The sequence below is a fragment of the Pagrus major genome, chromosome 11, assembly GCF_040436345.1.
Source record: "Pagrus major chromosome 11, Pma_NU_1.0".
Classification (NCBI taxonomy): Eukaryota; Metazoa; Chordata; class Actinopteri; order Spariformes; family Sparidae; genus Pagrus; species Pagrus major.
In genome coordinates this window covers 11097441-11116225 of record NC_133225.1, presented here as the reverse complement: position 1 = coordinate 11116225, position 18785 = coordinate 11097441, and the positions used below count along the sequence as shown (strand labels likewise).

General features: G+C 42.5%; 1 protein-coding gene across 1 annotated transcript in view; it reads left to right on the top strand.

The window, feature by feature from the left end:
• ncanb (neurocan b) overlaps window positions 1-18785 on the top strand; it is a 122547-nt gene that overhangs the window by 11934 nt on the left and 91828 nt on the right. The window contains exons 2-4 of the mRNA XM_073476410.1: window positions 3770-3852; window positions 17654-17877; window positions 18007-18175. Of these exons, the coding sequence (XP_073332511.1) occupies window positions 3770-3852; window positions 17654-17877; window positions 18007-18175 (476 nt within the window). The remainder of the gene's footprint in view (window positions 1-3769; window positions 3853-17653; window positions 17878-18006; window positions 18176-18785) is intronic.

The window sequence follows — 18785 nt, the reverse complement described above, 5'->3', positions numbered from 1 at the left end:
GTGAAGAGGTACCAGCATCAGAACAGGAAAATAGCGAAGAAGGGCACGGAACTGGCGAGATAGAGGTCAAAACCTTAGAAAACTGACAAATATGGTGGTGTAAAAAAAAATAAGGAAAGTGTTGCACTATTGTAGCTACAGTGAATTGTAGCTACAGTATAGTAAATGCCTGAATATAAAATGTAATGAAAGAGGAGCAATCATTAGAGTGTGAAGGGCTCCTGCTACAAAGTTATAGTCTTTTTGTATAAAAATATCCTGAATACAGACTTTGGAAACATTTCCTCAGAGGCATTGTAAAAAACATCCTATTCTGTACAGGATGCCAGTGGTTTCTGTAGATTTCAACACGCTATGAAAATCAACTTGCGGAGACTATTGATAGACTTTTCATGTCTTCTTGAGTTATGTCCTCTTTAACCCTTTACAAAGTAATCATTGACAAAAATCGTTATAGTATGTGGTAGTTGAGGACCTTGACTGTTTGTTACTCTTTTCTAGCTGCATTGAAGGAAAACACTATTATATATATATAAAAAAACTTCAGGAAGGCTTAGAAACAACTCACAGCAGATTGAAAAAAATAAAAAATAAAGCTTTGATTTAAGAGTGAGGTTATTTAGTTACATACAGCATGGGCAACCTCAAAGGGGTAATGTCACCTTATTTTAAACCAAGCTTTTCTTTGGGAGAAATGTTGCCAATAGTGGCAGAAAAGCAGCACAGAGCAAACCAAAAACAAACCAAAAAGTTTTGTTAAGTTTGATGTAAAATAGCTTAAGGGTCCCATGTTTTCTTTTTACCATAAAGCAGGTCTAGGTGCGCTATGAATACTGTCAAATTATCAAACCGCTCAATGTGCAGAGAAATGCATAAAGCCTGTATTCAGAAACTCTGCCTTTAAAGGAGCCGTCAGGACTTAAGTTACAAATGTTACAAAAACATGGTGGGCAGCGCTTGCTCAGGCCTGTGAGAACTGACCAATCAGAGTGGACTGGGCTTTTCAGAAGGAGGGCCTTAAAGACACTAGGAACTAACACAAGAGCGTTCAGATTGAGGCTGAAAAGAGGTGATGCGCCAACGGAAAGTATTAGAAAAATGTGTTTATTGAACACTAAAGCATGTAAATCTATGCCGATAGACACCCTAAATAAAAGTATGAACCTGAAAACAAACATAATATGGAATCTTTAAAAGGTGAAGTAGCTATGACAGTAAACAGTAGTAGTTCATTTTCATCCCTTAAAAGGACTAAATGATTTGTGAGGTAACATGATTTTCTTCTGTCACACATGCTGTGAATCTGCACTCAAAACCCAGAGACCCTTATATCAGCTTCCATTTAGCTGTGGCACAGCAGAGGTATTCGCTACGAGGTCAGTGTTTTTTGTCCTTGGCTGTACCTCTGAGACTGAGTCAGAGGGACCGGCGCTGCTGTAACTGACACCGGCTATCTTTGTCCAGCATCTCCACTACCAGCCGCCAAATCCCCTCCTCTCCCCCCCTCCCAGCCCATCTCCTGCCCTCAGGCCCCGCTCGGCCCTCCACGTCCCCAGAGAAGCCATATTCATTATTTACACTCAGGGTTTCTCAGGCCCCATGGTAGGGGCCGACCTTCCCTTATTTGGTGTCTGCCTTTTGGCTTTTGTGACACACACGTATTAGCTGTAAGTCAAATGTACATAAATTATTGCACAGTTTTTAAGCACACACACATTTGCAGGTGCAAGGAAATTACAGTGCTTCTGCCTTGTCCGTCTTTTTCCGTCTCTCTTGGCTGCTGTGAGCACTCAGACAGCCATGCAGATAAAACTGAGGGGTTGTGTTACACTGAAGACATTCTTGCTACAAAAAAACCAAAACATTCAGCCCGACGATGTACACTGAGACAGTCTCTTCACAATATATTTTTTACGCTCCACATCATAACAAGTCACTTTGCTCGAAGAATTCAAGTGAAAACCAAGCCAGTGTGCATATGTGTGTACCTGTGTGTAAGACGTGAACAAAACTCCCCAGTTACTTAACAAAAAAAATATATTCGTCTAAGTAAACCTATGCAGACATACCGTAGACGGCTCCTGTCAACCCGGCTCTCAAATAGATATTTCTCTATGTTTAATGTGACAGCGTCGATGCTGCTTTGATATTTTTCTGCTCGGCAGAGTTTTCAGCAAGCCGTGTGCATCAAGGGAACCCAGAGGTCCATCATGTTAGATTTGGCTCTTGTGCTCTTATCTGGCTGTTTCTATTGTTGAATTGCATCAGTATTTTTCCCTCTTGTGCAGCAAACAATCTCATGTTATCCTGCGCACAGCTGCGTCAGTATTTTGCTGTTAATCCCACTCACATTTCAACAAACAGGCTTTTATTGACATGGTAAACTGTATATGGAAATTTTCTACCAGTGATTGTGTCTCATATACTGACAGCAGCAGCTCTTTCTTTCTATCTATCCAAATATAACCTGTGCAATGACAGTACTTTAGATCATTCGAACTATTTTTTTGCATGGATAAGTTTAACATTGGTGGGCTCAGAGTTTGGCACCATCGGCTCCATTTTAGTGTAGATTTCTGTCCAAAGACATGCAAGCCAGGTGGTTTTGGAGAGCATTGTTATAGAGGGAGCATCTGCGTCCATAAAACACCCTGGGAAGGTTGCCAGTCTACCATTTAGTCAGTCTGGTTTTTTTTCTGCCTTCCCCCCAGTGCATGCTGGGAAGGGTTCAACCACCCTGCGAACCTGAAGAGAAATAAAAGGTAAAAAAAGTGGGTCTTTCAGCTAAATTTGGCAAGATCTGTGGCTTTCAACAGAATATGCAGGAGGACCAAATGACTTCTGGATCTGATGGAAGTATATCAATGCTTCACAGAATCAAAGTGGTGGGAAGAAAGTGGAAACTAGTGGCGATATACATTTAAAAAAATTGAAGATTCATCGTTCAGGTAGAAGATTATTTATTATTAGTGGCTTGATTACAGTAAAGCATTCTGAAACAACAATTTAAATGAAATGCAAATTATCCTGAGGGCTTTCAACCCATTTCAACCCAGTCCAGTGAAAAATAAATAATTGTGGAGGCTTAGAATATAAATACAGAGATAGCAGAAAAGATAACATTTAGCTCCGAGGGCCAAACTTCAAATTCATATTTAGTAGAGCAATGGGACTTTTAAGACGTTTTCACATGAATCTTTTAAAGGGAATGCATGACATGAACTGCGAGGTTGTAGGTAAGTAAGTAAGTAAGTAACTTCATTTATATAGAGCTGCAGTAGATCTCTGATGTAAGCAGGTGTCTGAACACACAGATCTCTATATGTGATCACAAGAAATGGTGAGTTGGTATGGAACAACCCAAAGACAAAAGCGGAATGAAGCCATTTAAACTATTCATTAGAGGCAACACTTGTCTGGGAAGTGTAAAGATAATACCATATTTCTTTCTCATACTTGAAAGAGATTGGTCACATTAAGTTTGTTTTTGTAGCCATTAAAAGCCCTTAATCACAGCCTCAAAGTGCTCCTGAAGACTTCATCACTGCTCATTATGAGACAGTAAATTAAAATGAACAATGACTTGATACCCCTCCATCCTAAGGCCCTTGCTGGGTATAAGAAAATACATCCCGTGAAAATAAATTGCAACTGGTGACTCATCCAAGCATGCAGTGTGTGCGTGTGTGGAGCAAGCCTCGCAAGGACAATGTGTTGATTTCCTTTGTGTGCTCACCTTCCCTCCCTCTCTCCTCCTCTGTGTCTCCAGGTGCAGCAGGATGCAGGGCGTACTGCCTGCGCGTGGAGTGCAGCCCCTGCTGGCCCTCCTTCTGCTTCAAAGTGTGGGCTGTGGTGAGTCCTCATTACACTGTATGCAGTCACCATCTCCTGACCTACAGTGTGTACAGTACATAACTGCAGATAATCATGTTCACTGACAAAACCACATACCAACCTCCCTCATTTTTTACCAGTCAGAATCCTGGTCTGATTCGATTTTCTAGCCATTACCTCTGATACATCAGATTGTGCTGTGTGCAGTCAATCGGCCACGTTATTCATCATTAACGCAAATGAAAGTGAAATCAATGTTCAACTTCAAAATTGTACGTTTGATAGACTAGTGGTGCAACCCTCCTGCAAATCTCCTTGGATCAAACATCCTTTATAGGTCATCACTGTGAGTTTGGATCCACCTCCTGTCACGTACCTACCTCAGTGCACAGGATGTGATAAATGACATCCCCGGTGCAATTAAACCGGGATGAATATATCTGCTTAAAAACCTGGTTGTGGAGCATAGAGGGAAGCAGAGGGACCGACTGAGAGGCAGAGTGATGTGTGATAAAGGTAATCAAGCATGTCCTTCCAATCAAAGATAAGCAAAACCCACATCACCTCCTGGAAGTACGCAATCAGCCTCTTCAGCTCTCTCAGCCAAAACAGGACGCAGCGACACAGTGTCTTGTTAAAACTAACTCAAGATATTGTATTTGTGCAGAATGAGTCAAGTCTCGGGTATCCATTTGCATGCTCTGTATGTTCTGTAGAGATCAAAGCTACTCCAGCAATAATATAAAGAGCAACTATAATGCCAGATGAATGAGTTTCATTCAGGCAACTGAAACACGTTCGACTTGACCTCTTCAGTCTACTTTACCTCTTCATGCAGCTTGGAAGTATGTGATGCTCTTATCCTTGCTTTTTTAACAATATTGCAAAGTAATCAGTAGTGGAAATAATGTACTCAAGTAGCCGGTTTAAATCAAGCTGAACCAAGGACAGACAGTTAGAGGACAGGCTTGACTTGACCTGACTTTTCTGTACTAAAGTTTAATTTTGAGGTACTTTACTTGACTATTTCCATTTCATGCTATTTTGTAGTTCGACCCCACTACCAGCCCAGTCACCAGGATATAATGTTAGCAGTTAACGTTTCTGCAAACCACCGATACGTCTGAGGTTGACGGTTGTACCGGGCATGGCAAATCACTTTCACGTTACATGCTTATTAGCAGATTTTCAAATCAGGAGGTGGAGGGGAAGGAGGTGGTGTTATTACAAGCTCCAAGGCTGCCAAACAGGTGCAGTTCAAGTTTGTGTGGACATCTCCAGCCATTGTATTGGCAACCAAAACAGGTATTTTAAGCCAAACCGTGATGTTTTCCTTGTCCTGACCAAGTGGTAATTCTGCCTAAACCTAGGTAGAGCATAAGGACAGCATTATGACAAGAGAGAAATATAAATATAAACCTCAACAAACGTAGAGTTGCAACATAAAGGAATGTTGGCTTTGAACATATCTGTGGTTTTGAAGAAACGTACTTCGCTAATGTTTATTCTGGTGTTTGGGTTGCCACTACATTTCGGAGGGATATATTTTACTTCATACTCCACGACATTTAATCGACAGATATAGTCACCAATTACTTCTAACATTAAGATTTTACTTGAAGAAACATGATGAGCTTATAAAACACACTGTTAACCTGGAGTTTTTCAACCTTTTGGGCTTGTAGACGGTTCCACTAGAGACTGTTCTCATCGAAAACCTCTTACATGGTTTCATTTTATTTCATGTTAGAGGCCCCAAGAGGTAAAATGATCCATTATTTTACAAAATGCAAAGGTTATGCTACAGTCCAAAAGCCTGACCCCTAGTTTGGGAACCACTTTTGTAAATAACCCACTACTGCAACATTTTCTCATGCCTTCCTCTGGTTTGTTCATTGGCACAGTTATAACTCACACTGGCTAACAACACGTAGAGAAACTGTGGAACAAGAATGAACCTTCATGAGTAAGCGACCATCGGGTTAGCAAGATGAACAACCCCCGTGACATTCACAAATTAATTGGTCACAATCGGTGGCCATTAGTCACACAGCCAGTCATAATGTTGTGAGAATAACTTGTTAGATCTCCTCAGTCACGTTGACATTTTCTTTGGCTGTCAGACTGTCAACTCCTTTGTGTTTCTCTCAGCATTCATATCTCGAGCACTTGGCAGACCTTCACAGCTAAGCTACCAGCCCACTTATTCCTCCTGTTTTATATACTCATAATTACCCATCAGCACTTCCAAAAAGAGGCAAAAATATGAGATGTGAAGGAATAAACACAAATCAGCGATCTCCAAAGCTCACATTCATCTCCTCAGCCATTTGGAGAGAGAAACGATTTTGATATTTTGTTAAATCTCTGAAATATTTATTTCAAATGTACATTTGCATAGCTCATTAAAAGTAGCTTTGATTCGCCTGAAAAGCCAGAGTTTAGGATCTTAATCCTCTCATTATGTGTCAGAAAGTTACCCAAACTCTGGAGAGAGACTTGACATTTTGCATTTGTTTGCATTTCTATTTTAAGGACTTCTTTAAACTCTCGATTTTGCTGAGAGAAGGGCAGAAAAAAAGACATGTGATGAGGCTTATGTAAAGGCAGTTATGGAGCTTTCAGAGTCATGCAGAAACTGTTGCACAGAAACTTGTGAGTCATTTGTCGATCTGTACGTCTGCTCTGGTTGCTCAACAGCCTCCCTATCTGTCTATTTGGCAGTTTTATCTTTCCATTGCACAGAGCTCTGCAGGGAAGGGCATGCAATACAAGCATTCACATCGTTGCATCCTTCTTTACCCTCTCTATACTCTCCTTGTCCTCCCCCACTGTGTATCTGTGTCTATCTGCATGTGTTGGTGCGTATGCAGGACAGACTGCAAACCCCCTCAGTGCTCTCGGTGGCCTCCCCGACCGTCTGCTCCTATCTGTGTTGTATTGTTACTGCCTTCTGCGGAGGTTAAAACACAAAAAAGAATCACCGGACTTGGCACTGAGGCCTCTCCGTGTCTCAGGGTTCAGATTCACAGGCAGCAGAGATGATGAAAATGAAGCCAGCTCCTCTGTCTCTTCTCGTTGTGTGTCTGTGTTTGTGTGAAAACCCTCAGGTTACATCTGCCAGGTAGTTTTTGCAGCCAACTCAAAGAGCTGCACGCACCGTAGCCCACACACACACACACAGAGAATCTCAGAGGAGCTTGATAACACTCACATGTGCCTTTCAGACTGTTTATGGCAAATACACACTCCCTGCCTCGGCTTTGGAGGAGTTTTGAGGGCATTAACGTCTCCTGTTGTTGCCTTTTCTCTCTCCATTCCTTTTTGTGCATTTTCGACTGAGTGACTCCAGAAATAGTCAATGGGAGGGAGAGGACTACAGGGAGGGTTTGCACCAAAGCTAACCCCGTGACACCTTGCTTGACAGCCAAGAGATTGGAAAGAGGGTGGGATGTGGGGGAGGGGACAGATTAGCAGTGAGCTTTTTGCACGTCGTGGTGTATATATGTGTGTATGTGTCGATGATAGCGTGAGCATGTCTGCACTTTTGCACAAGCACTCCTGAGCGCGCACTTGCATTTGTGAATTTCAAAATGTTGGCTGCGTGCCATGCAAGATAAATGTATAATTATGCTTCAGAAGATGCAAAATTAGTCACGGCAGCAGCCCGGGGTTGGGGGGGGGGGGCTCCTGTGAAGCCTGACATGGCCCAGTGGGAGTCATCTCAGACAGGGAGGAAGCTGCAGTGTGATGGTTAATATTTGTCACCAAGAGAGGAGGAGGAGACAAGAGGAGGCGGTCCAGGTCACAAAGGGTTTGACGGATGATTAGAAGGTGCAGAAAGTGTGGGGAATTGAGAAATTGGGGGAATTACCTAAACGCCAAGGAGGGAGTGGAGTCAGAGTGCCAGTGTTACTTTTATCATCTTAATGTGATTTACAGTAGTCTTATAGAGTATATATTACACAGTCTTTTGACTTGTAATTATATTTTAATGATTTAGTTATTGTTAGTTTTAGTTCAACAAAAACTTCTGGTGTAGTTTTTGATCCAACACTCATTCTCATCCATAGCACATGAGCATGAAATATACCCAACTGAAAGTAACGTTAAAGGTCACATATTATAGAAAGTGAGAAAGAGTCTAAAACTGAGCATTCAGGGGGGTGAATATGGACAGTATGAGAAAAATAATGCATTTTTTGAACATTAAACTAAGCAAATATTTTCTAGTAGACGCCCCGAATAAAACTCTGGACCTGAAAATGAGCATAATATAGGATGTTTCTTTAACGCGCCTGCCAACACACCCAATTTTCACGGGAGTCTTCCTATTTTTTAACCCTTTCTCCCGCTGTGCTCCCCTTCGGTAATTTGTCCCGTTTATCTTCCGATTTAATAGTGACACAAATGATATGGGAGCGTCTCTCTTGTGGGTTGTGCAGTACATTGTGGTAACTGACAGTGTGTGCAAAGACTCTTCCTGAAGCTTCTTTTGGAAGGCTACTTTTTTTTAGTTTGTTTTAGTCTTGTTGTCATCGTGAAAAAAATATGTTTTCATTGTTATTTTTGTGGACAAAACACTGTTGACGTGAGATGGGGAAAGAGTGAGAATAGAATAGAAAGGAGGATAGGCAAGGAGTCCTGGATTGACAAGAGGGAAAACAGAGGAGGAGGATAGAAAGAGAGCCAGGGAGAGGGGGAACGAGCGTGAGAGAGAGAGAGAGAACGATGGGACCAGACAGGGATTTATGGAAATGAGAAATAGAGCGCAATAGAAAAAACATCAGGGAGATGAGTGGAGGAGTACTGGGAAAGGAAGGAGGAGGCAGGTGAGAGCTGGAGTGATTTTTGTCGGAGAAGATCTCATGCGAGAGAATGTCAGCATGGAGACATCATTTCCAAACCCTGCGTGATGTCCGCCTGGCAGACCTGCTGCGCCTAGACAGGTGACATGAATGTGCACATGCATTCACACACCCATCGTACACACACAGATGCAGAAAACTTACCGGTACCCTGGTTTGGTGTGTGTGTACATCTGACTGTGTGTGTCCATATTGGAGAGTGTGTGTACTTCCTGTAGGAGGAGAGGCGGCTGCACTGCAGTGAAACTCAGTCCAGTGATCAAACAGTAGGAAAAGATATAGGACACCAGTCTCCCCTCATTGAATTTACATTATACAGTACATAGCCTCAGAGCTGCTCTTTGAAGAGGCCATCCCCAAGGCACATAGTTAAATTTGTGTGTGTGCGTGCTCTTTAACCACCTTTTCCCCATTTGCGGTGCCTCTGCTGCCATTGTTATAATTTCCCGTCTCAATCTGGGCAGCGTCAGCCTGAGCATCTCTCTCTCCTCCTAAACAATAACATATCAGTGTTTAAGAGCAGCCAGACTTCCTTTCATGTTATTTTCTTCATGTCCCTTGTATTTTTCCCGCTTGTCTCCGCGCATCATCCGAGGTCTTGTTAAAGGAATTGCATTTCTCCACTTGCCACAACACAACAATAAAGACAGTGAGCAGTTTTGTCAGACCAGCAGCTCGCACCAAAAACAAACCCACACTTGCCGCCGCTGTCCTTGAGGTGTTTTATTCATATCAGAAGATAAAAATGATTTGACTTCTTCCTACTCATTCCCAATAGTTCCACTTCACTCTTTTCTGTTCTTATTTTTTCCATCCAGTTTGTGTAGTGTTTCAACAGGAACCTTGCTTCATGTTTGGTTTGTAATATTTCCTTTAGATGATAAAATAGAATCAATTAGCATTTTGTGTGTTTTTTTTCTTATTGGGTCCAGCCAGTAACACTCATGGCTTGGCTTCATATCATTTCATAAGAGAGAGCTGATATGTAACTGCACATTCAGTGGGAGGTGAATGTACAGAAAAAAGGTAGATGCAAAGCTGTGGTGGCTTTAAATGTGAATAAAAACAGAATGCAATCATTTGCAAACGAACTGTGTTTACAGACAACAGTTTCACAAAGTGTTCCCGAGCCCATGTAGTGATATCAATGTTTCATAAAGTGAAGAACCTCGCCTCATCCTCCATCTCGCTTGTGAACGACTTTCGAGGATGCCTCTTTCACACCCAATCATGATGCCATCGCCTGTTTCCAATGAACCCGTTTACCTGTGGATTGTTCCAAACAGGTGTTTTTGAGCATTTCACCACTTTCCCTGTCTTTTGTTTCCTCTGTCCATACTTGTTTGAAATGTGTTGCTGGCATCAAACTCAGAATAAGCACATTTTTTACAAAAATCAATGAAGTTGACGAGGTAAAACATTAAATCTATTGTCTCTGCGCTGTTTTCCATTGAGCTAATGTCAAAAAGCAAATTACCACATTCTGTTTTATTTATGTTTTACACAGCATCACAACTTTTGTGGAACTGGGGTCGTGAGTTGCCAAGACAGCGTTAGCAACAATGCTAGTGCTAGTAACCTTGCTGCTGCCCACAGCAAAAATCAACTCTGAGAATCCCAATTAGACCGAGAAACCTGATCTCAGTGCTTTGAAAAGGCAGAGTTAAAAACCTGGTTTTATTAATACAACTGTTAACCTCAAAGGCAGAGTGAAACACCCAGATGTATTAATAAGTAGGCAGGTTTTGTTACTTAGTAGAAAGAAAAGTCGAAAGAATGCCAGTTTTGAACCGTCTCCTGATGGTAAGAGGAAAAACACATCAACGGTAGAACAGACTTTGTCCGTTCACTCTTGTTTTCTATCACTCTCCCTTTTCTTTTGCAGTGTAGAGTTTTCACAGTTAGTCTTTTCATCGTGACCTGGAGATAGTGACCAGGTTGCGCAAAAGCAGCCGTTACACTGTGCAAGCAGCATTTACTGAAGAATGACAATTGGTTCAGATTTACATACAATTATATGATCATCGAATAAAATAGTCTGCATTTTTAGTGATTAAACTACCCAACAGTATATGACATAGGTAAAAGTGGCTCCACCTCTAGCAGCTGCAACATTAAAAGGCTTCTTATGTGTTAATAGTAGTCATCAATAATAATAATGATCCAGCGATAGAATCATTCTATAGGATGTGATTCTGCAGACTAAGTACTTTTACTTCTGCTACTTCAAGTGTATTTTGTAGATCATACTTATGTGCTTTTATCAAGTAAGTAGTAGAGTATTTGTATACTGTGGTGTTAAGTCCTCTACTTAAGTAAAGGAGAGATCTTTCTCTATCACAGCATGCAGGAACTATTTGATATTTGAGTCTAATAGTAGTAAAAATAGAGACAGTGATAAACTTTGTCTTCTGTGGAAACCGCTCTGGAAAGCCATTTGAAAATTCGGACCAGCAAATTTAAACTCATCTCCCGTCCTGCCCTCATGCACCAAACCACATCCATCAAGCTGCAGTTCATCACCAACTGTGAGAATTACAAAAACAACAGTTTGACACGCCGCAGTCCAGTTGCTTGTTGTTGTATCAGCTGTCACTTCACACAACACAGTCATCAAGTAATAGCGGCAGGCCTCTGTCAGACAGCTCATCTGTCATGATTTATGACCTACACACACGTCTGCACAAACAACCGCACATACACAAACACATAATCAGCTGACACGCAGGCAGCAGGAGAGGAGCGGCGTTGACAGGAGGGGATGCACTCCATCAGTCCCGGCAGCTTTTGACTGGCAGGCTGACGGGTTTGATGTGGGCAAATTGAAGACAAAGAGGGCCTTTATCATCGGAAAAGCCCATCGCAGGCACCTCTGAGCAGGAAGAATAAGAAAGAGGGGGGGAGAGAACAAGGAATGATGTTCGCAATTGTGTTCCTATTACAGTGAAAATGCCCATTACCGCCCACCCTGTGTCTGCGTGCATCTCTTTGCCAGCCGCATAAAGGCTCTCCGACTGTGTTTAATAATTCGGTAGCAAAGCGAAGACAGATGGGCCAACGGTGATGATCACGAAGACGCCACTGTGAACCAGCGGAAGGAAAATAAGAAAATCTGAGCTCGATCTGCAAGACGTCGGAAGTGGAGCTTCGAGGAGGAGGTGGAGGGTGCGTCCTCTCACGTCTTGCCCTTCTCAACACTCAAACAGACACACAGAGGATGAGGTCAATGAAAGATCCCCTGTTAACATTTAAGAAAGTCCCACCATACTGACTTGGACGTGAAGCTTCCACCGAACACACATGCTCTTTCTCAGAACTTCCCTTGCTCTGTATTGACATTCATCGTCGGTATTTCCTCTCCTTTTTATCACCCAGCAGCCAGGTGAGCCTTGTGTAGGAAAAAAAGGGTGACAAAGAGCAATATGAAACACAGATAGATATCCAAACAAAAGGCAGCCTCTTGGGGGTTAAGCTTGTGATAACTTTTCCATCTAAATGCAGATTTGATGTAGCAGTGTCATTGGGTACCCTCTCTAGTTTACATTCACAGAGGAGGAGAGCCATTTTTTTTTTATTTCACCTGGTCTCATCTTCACGTTGTAATTTAGGCCTTTCGAGAGGACATCTGCAATTGATTTCATTTGATTTAGCTGTGCAAATTGCAGCGCAGGCCGGGAAACAAAGACAAACATTTGTCTAAATAAAGTGGACAGAAAGAGTGACAGGGGGAGCGAGAGAATGTGAAAGAGATTGTGATTGTAAAGCTTGGTTGGCTTCATTTGTGGCACCGTCTTGCTATTGGCAACCTAAGTGGCATAATGCTACCCAATTGGTGCTTATCCAGGTGGAACCTGGCAAGAAACTGGCAAGCAGATTAAACATTATCGATGCCTCTTAGCTACAGAATAAATTTGCCTGTTTTGTGTTTCCAGCAACCCCTCGGCAAGGTGGTAAAGAAATTGGAGTTTGATTGTCTTCCGGGACCGCACGTTAGTCTACGTGTGTGTGTGTGTGTTTGAACAGGAGGGGCACATGCGTGAGTGTGTGACAAACAAAGATGAGTGCTCCATCCTCAGCGGGGATAAAGTCAAGAGACTGACAGCAGGGAGTGGAATCTGAAATCTCTGCGTGTGTGTTAGTGTGTGCGTGCACGTGTGTGTGTTTGTGTGTGTGCATGAATGTGTCACCATGTCATTCTTAACACACCTCCTGCTGGATCACAAAAGCGTATCTCTACTTTTCTCATCATATCCTCTTGACTCCTTTTCCACATCACATCACTCCAATTTCCCCCGGAACACAGGCCCCCAGCTCTCTCAACTTCCATTTTTTCGTTTATGTATTTTTCCTCGCTCGCCTCCTTCCACCGCTCACAATCCGACACCGCTGTTATGCCGGAGTCAATTGTGCTTGTTCATCTTTTCCGCTGCGTCTGTTCTTTCCTCTGTCGGTGTGAGAGAAAAGTACATTGCTGCCGCCATCAAGTAAAACAAATTCAGAAGTGAATCAATTTTCCTCTACAACCTCTCCTATGGCAGAACACTTTACTGTGCTGGACTTGTGGACCACAAACTGTTTTGAGTGAGCCACTTTGTGGTCAACAGCGTTGTGTAACTGCAGAGTGCCTTTGTTAATGAAAATAAAAAACTGAACCCTGTAAAATATCTGGGCTGTGCCAAATAATCTCAAAGTTTCAAAGCTTCATTGAACATTGAAATTCAAATTCTAAAACAGCATTCAAATGCTGCAGCTTTCGTTTATTTTATTTATTTTTTTAGTCTATTCATCCTATTTAAACCCAGTATTTCTGCACAGTTGCCAATATTAGACCACGATACTATATTATTTCTAGAATAAGGTTCCAGTTGGGCTCATTATTTCTAATAACTCCAGAACGTTGTAGTCCAAAAGTCAAAATGTATTTAAAAAAAAAAGATTATTTCCGAAATTGGTGTCTAGCCTTTTTTAAAAACAATATTTTCACTGCAGTCAAAAAACTATTTGCTCTCCCGCTCGCTGCCCACAAAGGGAGGCAAGCAGCTGTATTATCGGGGCGGTCTAGTACCAATCTAACAGCAACAACAATAACAAAAGATCTATTCTGGCTGTAATACCATTAAAATTAAGAATTTTGTTCGAGGAGTTTTAAAAAAAAAAACTGGCCTTGGAGCTCGGAGCACCAGCGAAGTGCTGGTGTTTATGCCACAGGAGTTGAATTTGGACCGTGATGCGCCAGCTGGTTAGCATGCTAACTTCATCAGATGTCTCTGCAACACAATACATATACATCATATGCAACATCATTTCCTCACATTATGTTTATTATTTAAAGTATAACTAAAAATTCTACATATTGCACCTTTAAGTTGAATTTTCCATACACACAAGTAAAAAAATCTGAATCACTGATCTTGATCAGGGTCGTCATTGATGGCCACCGACACTGCTTTGCTAGTTTATTCCCCACCTCTCCTCTCACTTCACTTATCCCTCTGCCTTTGAGAGCCTCATGCATTTTATTTCACAGGTCACCTCACTCGCCGGGCAGAACTCCTCTCGAGTGCGAAACAAGAGGCCATTTCAGAGCACAAATCCCGTTTGATGCTGCCATGCAGAGCAACATAGAGCAGTTGGTGAGGGAGCCAGACAAGTAGGGCTTGTCTAAGGCGATGTCACTGGGAGAAGCAGAGAAGTGGGTATTTATGTGTGTTTATGTATCTGCGGGGAGGGGGAAATGTGGTAGGAGGGCCGATGTTAAGCTATCAGGGAAGAGACACTCAGCCTCTTAGCTTGAGCAACGGCAACGGCATCAGCGGCTGCAGGGATGAGCAATGACAGCTATTCACGAGTCTGCTATTTGTGTGTGTTCAAAGGAACATTAAGCATCCAGTAAGGAATGAAAAATGGTGCCTTCAAAGATGTGTGTGTGTCTGTGTGTGCATTTGGTGCTCCATGAATAGCAAATGAGAGATAAGATGTTTTCACTTGCTGAGAGCATTCCAGGGCACACACACATACACACACATACACACACACACAGAAAAACACACACACACCTTATACAGCGGAAAAATAGGCAAAATTGGCAATCAGAGATGAGGAAACGGATTCGAAGTTGAATCACGATGTGATTTTTTTTCAGCGTGGCTGCAGGAAAAATCAAATCCTGAAAACTTAACAGATGCGTGTATATCTTTATATATAGGCTGAAGATAAAACAAACGTAGGTTTTCCAGGTGGTAGGTGAGTGATGGTTCAGTAGGTGAGTAGAGAGACTGAAAATGCTAATCTGAAAGCTGGCAGGTGGTCGTGCTGCGGGGGAAGAAGAGGAGAACGAGAATGGCAGGCGATGGGGAGAAAAATGACAGAGCAGAGAGAAGGATGCAGGGGTTGAACGACTCACGCAGCGGTGTGCCTGTGACCGCTGGATAAACGTTGTTCCACCAATCTGCCATTTAATTACAGACAGGAGAGGCCGCCCCTGTAGCGTGTAGCACTTTAACACTTTAACCAATCAAACAGGAGTGGAGCAGGACACAGAAACTGTGCTTTGGAAACTGACACTGATGAGAAGAAATCAATAGGCTCATTTTCTCCACCGTTCAACCACGCTGTCTGCTCCGCCCACCGAGACTCTGCTGTTTCATTTTTTGCTTTCTCCTCTCTTTGTGTTCTTTTGTTTCACTCATTCTTAACAGCTTGGCATTTGATTTCCTCCACCTGGTTTATGTAGCTCCAAAATAACCTTTCTCCTGATCAAATTATAATCATATTGTTTCTGTCTGGCACTGTAAGAGAACTTTTTCTTATCATTAATAAAGGAACTCACAGCACTCAGCAGCCATCTAAACACTCCTTGGCAATATTTTGGGATGACAAAACCAGGCCCCTGTGTAAATGAATGGGGAAAGAGCCAGATCTTAACTTTTAATGGTCACCGGGGTTAACATAAAAACTGTTTATACAGAATCACCAGAAGACTGATAACACTCTCATGTCTCCATGGTAACTATGAAGCCTCAACCAGTTAGCTTAGCTTAGCATTAACAATGGAAACAGCTGGAGTAGCGCTGTTAAATTGTAACAAAATATAGATATAGAACATAAATTAGTGATGCAAACTGTTAAAAGCTGCTATAAAAATTGGTGACTTTGCCCAAAAAAAAGGGTTAAAATGTGTTTTTTTCCACAACGTAAATTTTTACGAAGCATGTGCACAGTTTCACGATACAAACTTCTTCTACGTCTCAATCCAGAGTGTCAAGATGTGCCACCGTTAGCTCATCCCACTCTTGAACAAATGTTGACTTAAATACCTAAAGTTTGAGTAACCCCAACTTTCTTGGTAATCCTGTGCATTACCATGATTTATTTTACTCTCAAGACAGATGGTTTGAAAGAGGAGTAAAAGAATCTATCTGTGTCAAACTGGAACGGGCGTATCGAACAGAGGAGGTGGCCTACGACATTACTTATCACCCACCTACAATGCTGTGCTGAGTTCCCTCCCCAGACAACTCAACAACCATCCACACCTGTGCTCACCTAGCCTTAGCAACCCACATGGCAATCCATCAAAAGCTGTTGGGAAATGTACCCCCAAAAGCACAAATGTCAGCCTCATGGTGGGGCAAGAGGAATAATCAGAGTATCACTAAAGTTATCGGGATTTATCCTCTGAGAACCATGAATGCAATTTCATAGCAGTCCATCAAATAGTTGTTGAGATATTTAAAGGAGACATATTCTGCTTATTTTGGGTTCATAATTGTATTTTGGGTTGCTACTATTACCAATATTTTGGGAGAGAGGAGCTTCTGCTGGTGCAGACTTTGACCCTGACAACTTTCAAGACCTTTAACATGCACAAGAATACATGTAAAACACTGAAGGAAAGAAAAAAAATGAAAAAGCATAACGGGTCGCCTTCAAGTTGGACCGAAGTGGTGGGCTGAACGACAGACTACCATCGCTATCCCTAGCGCCATGCTGCTAGCGTTGCTAGTTGGCTAGCTGATTGAAAATGCATGCATTGATTCTGGGCTTTGGGGCAAATTAGATTACATAGTGACATGTTTGTGCCAGCAATCTCAGTAGTAAGAAGAAAGGGAATATTGGCTGATAAGGCAGCTAGAAAATAGTCAGATGAGGCTTAAAGCTTTGCAGGTAAATCTCATTCACACACTGAGCACACTGGATAAACAGAAGCAGATAGAGCTCGGAGATGATAACCTGTTTGTGAGAGTGGAATTCACATTTCCTTCTGCAGTGTAAATGAGCCACCGCTGTCTTTTCCAGGCAAGGTGACACAGGATTAGAGTGTAATAAGAATGTATGATATGACTCCACCAGTATTAAATTAGTTTTACACTGGTTGGGAGAAAAGACAACAAAGAAAAAATGCAGCTGAGCATTGCAGAAAAAAAAAAAAACTGATGATAGCAGAGCTCCACACTCTTTTACACAATTTTGCAATTTCTTATAATGATACCCCCTCTCTTCCATCAGTTGTTTTGATGGTGGTAATATTTTTATCTTTATGGTGGTGGTGGTGCTGTAAGCTGCAAAGAGGTGGTTGCTATTGATCCCATAATGCATATCCAGGTTTGATGTATGGCTTATGAAAGGTCTTTTGATGTCTTCCCTCCACAATCTGGCCCTGCCTCCCACTGTTCAGGTAGCACAGTAATGGCCTGGTGGATCAATGACCAATAATCAGGGAGACACCATGAGCCTCTGTTCTTTTGCTTTTACTCCACAACCGGACAATCTGATGGAACAAAAGACTCTGGAAGGACAGCATGTTTTCCTTTACAAGAAGCAATTAACTAACCCTCGCTCAACGTAATGAGAAATAACGTCCCGTGGCTTCATTTACAAGACGCCATTGATTGTCCTCTCCTCTCCTCTCCTCTCCTCTCCTCTCCTCTCCTCTCCTCTCCTCTCCTCAGGCTTAACCAATGCCGACACTGTGGTGAATATGCGGAAGGTGACCCATCAGACCATTACAGAAGAGCTGTCCAAAACCATTCTCCTGCCCTGTCTCTTCACCCTCCGCCCCAGTTCATCCCATGAGCCCCCCAGGATCAAGTGGACCAAGGTTTGGGGCCAGAGAGGCTCTGATGGCCTGCAGAAGGAACAGTCGGTCCTGGTGGCCAGAGACAATGTGGTCAAGGTACAATAAAGGCTTAATGGGAACACTGTGAAATGCTTTGTGTTGAGTTTTTGTTCAGTTTTGTTCAAAATTATTCCCCTCTCTCATCTTCATCATCCCCTCCCCCTCCTCCTCCTCCTCCTCTCGCAGGTGAAGAAGGCCTTCCAGGGTCGTGTAACGCTGCCTGGTTACAATGAGAACCGCTACAACGCCAGTCTTGCTCTGTCAGGGCTACGTTCTAGCGACTCTGGTCTGTACCGCTGTGAGGTCGTGGTGGGCATCAATGACGAGCAGGACACAGTTCCCCTGGAGGTCACAGGTGAGTAAAATCCATGTCCGATGGGAAAAAATAAAACGTCATTTAAGGCTTTTCTCATCACGCTGATGAATGTTCAGCAGTTCATTTTCCTGGTAAGTTTGGTTTTAAATAGTTATTTGAAGCTAAAAGGGGTTGTGACGTCACGATTGATAGGTGAGCCCTGCTTGCAATGGAGAGGGGGGGGGGGGGGGGTGTATGGCTGAGACATTAATCCCTTGGCTCCACATCCAAATCACTACTTTGTTTATTTACATCTTTATATACAGTCAATAGGTTAGCATCGAATAACTAATTGTGACTGAAAATGGACATTTATATGAATCCAACATATTATGAGTTCATTTTCCTAACATTGATGAACCCGTCAACCCGTGATTCCTTGTGCAGTCATGTAAGCGCGCTAACCTAATGATATGCTAAAGTCCTGCTCAACGCTGAACTTAGTCCCAAGTGTACGGACATTCTTGTGAGCCACAACGGATCCTTTTCTAACTCTGATACGCTCCCCCTCAGGAATCCCCGGATAAAGTGCAGAGGCTGATGCTAATGTGCCAAACATTCGCTGTTATTGAAGGCCTCTGTTTATTATGCAACAGAATTTCTTACAATA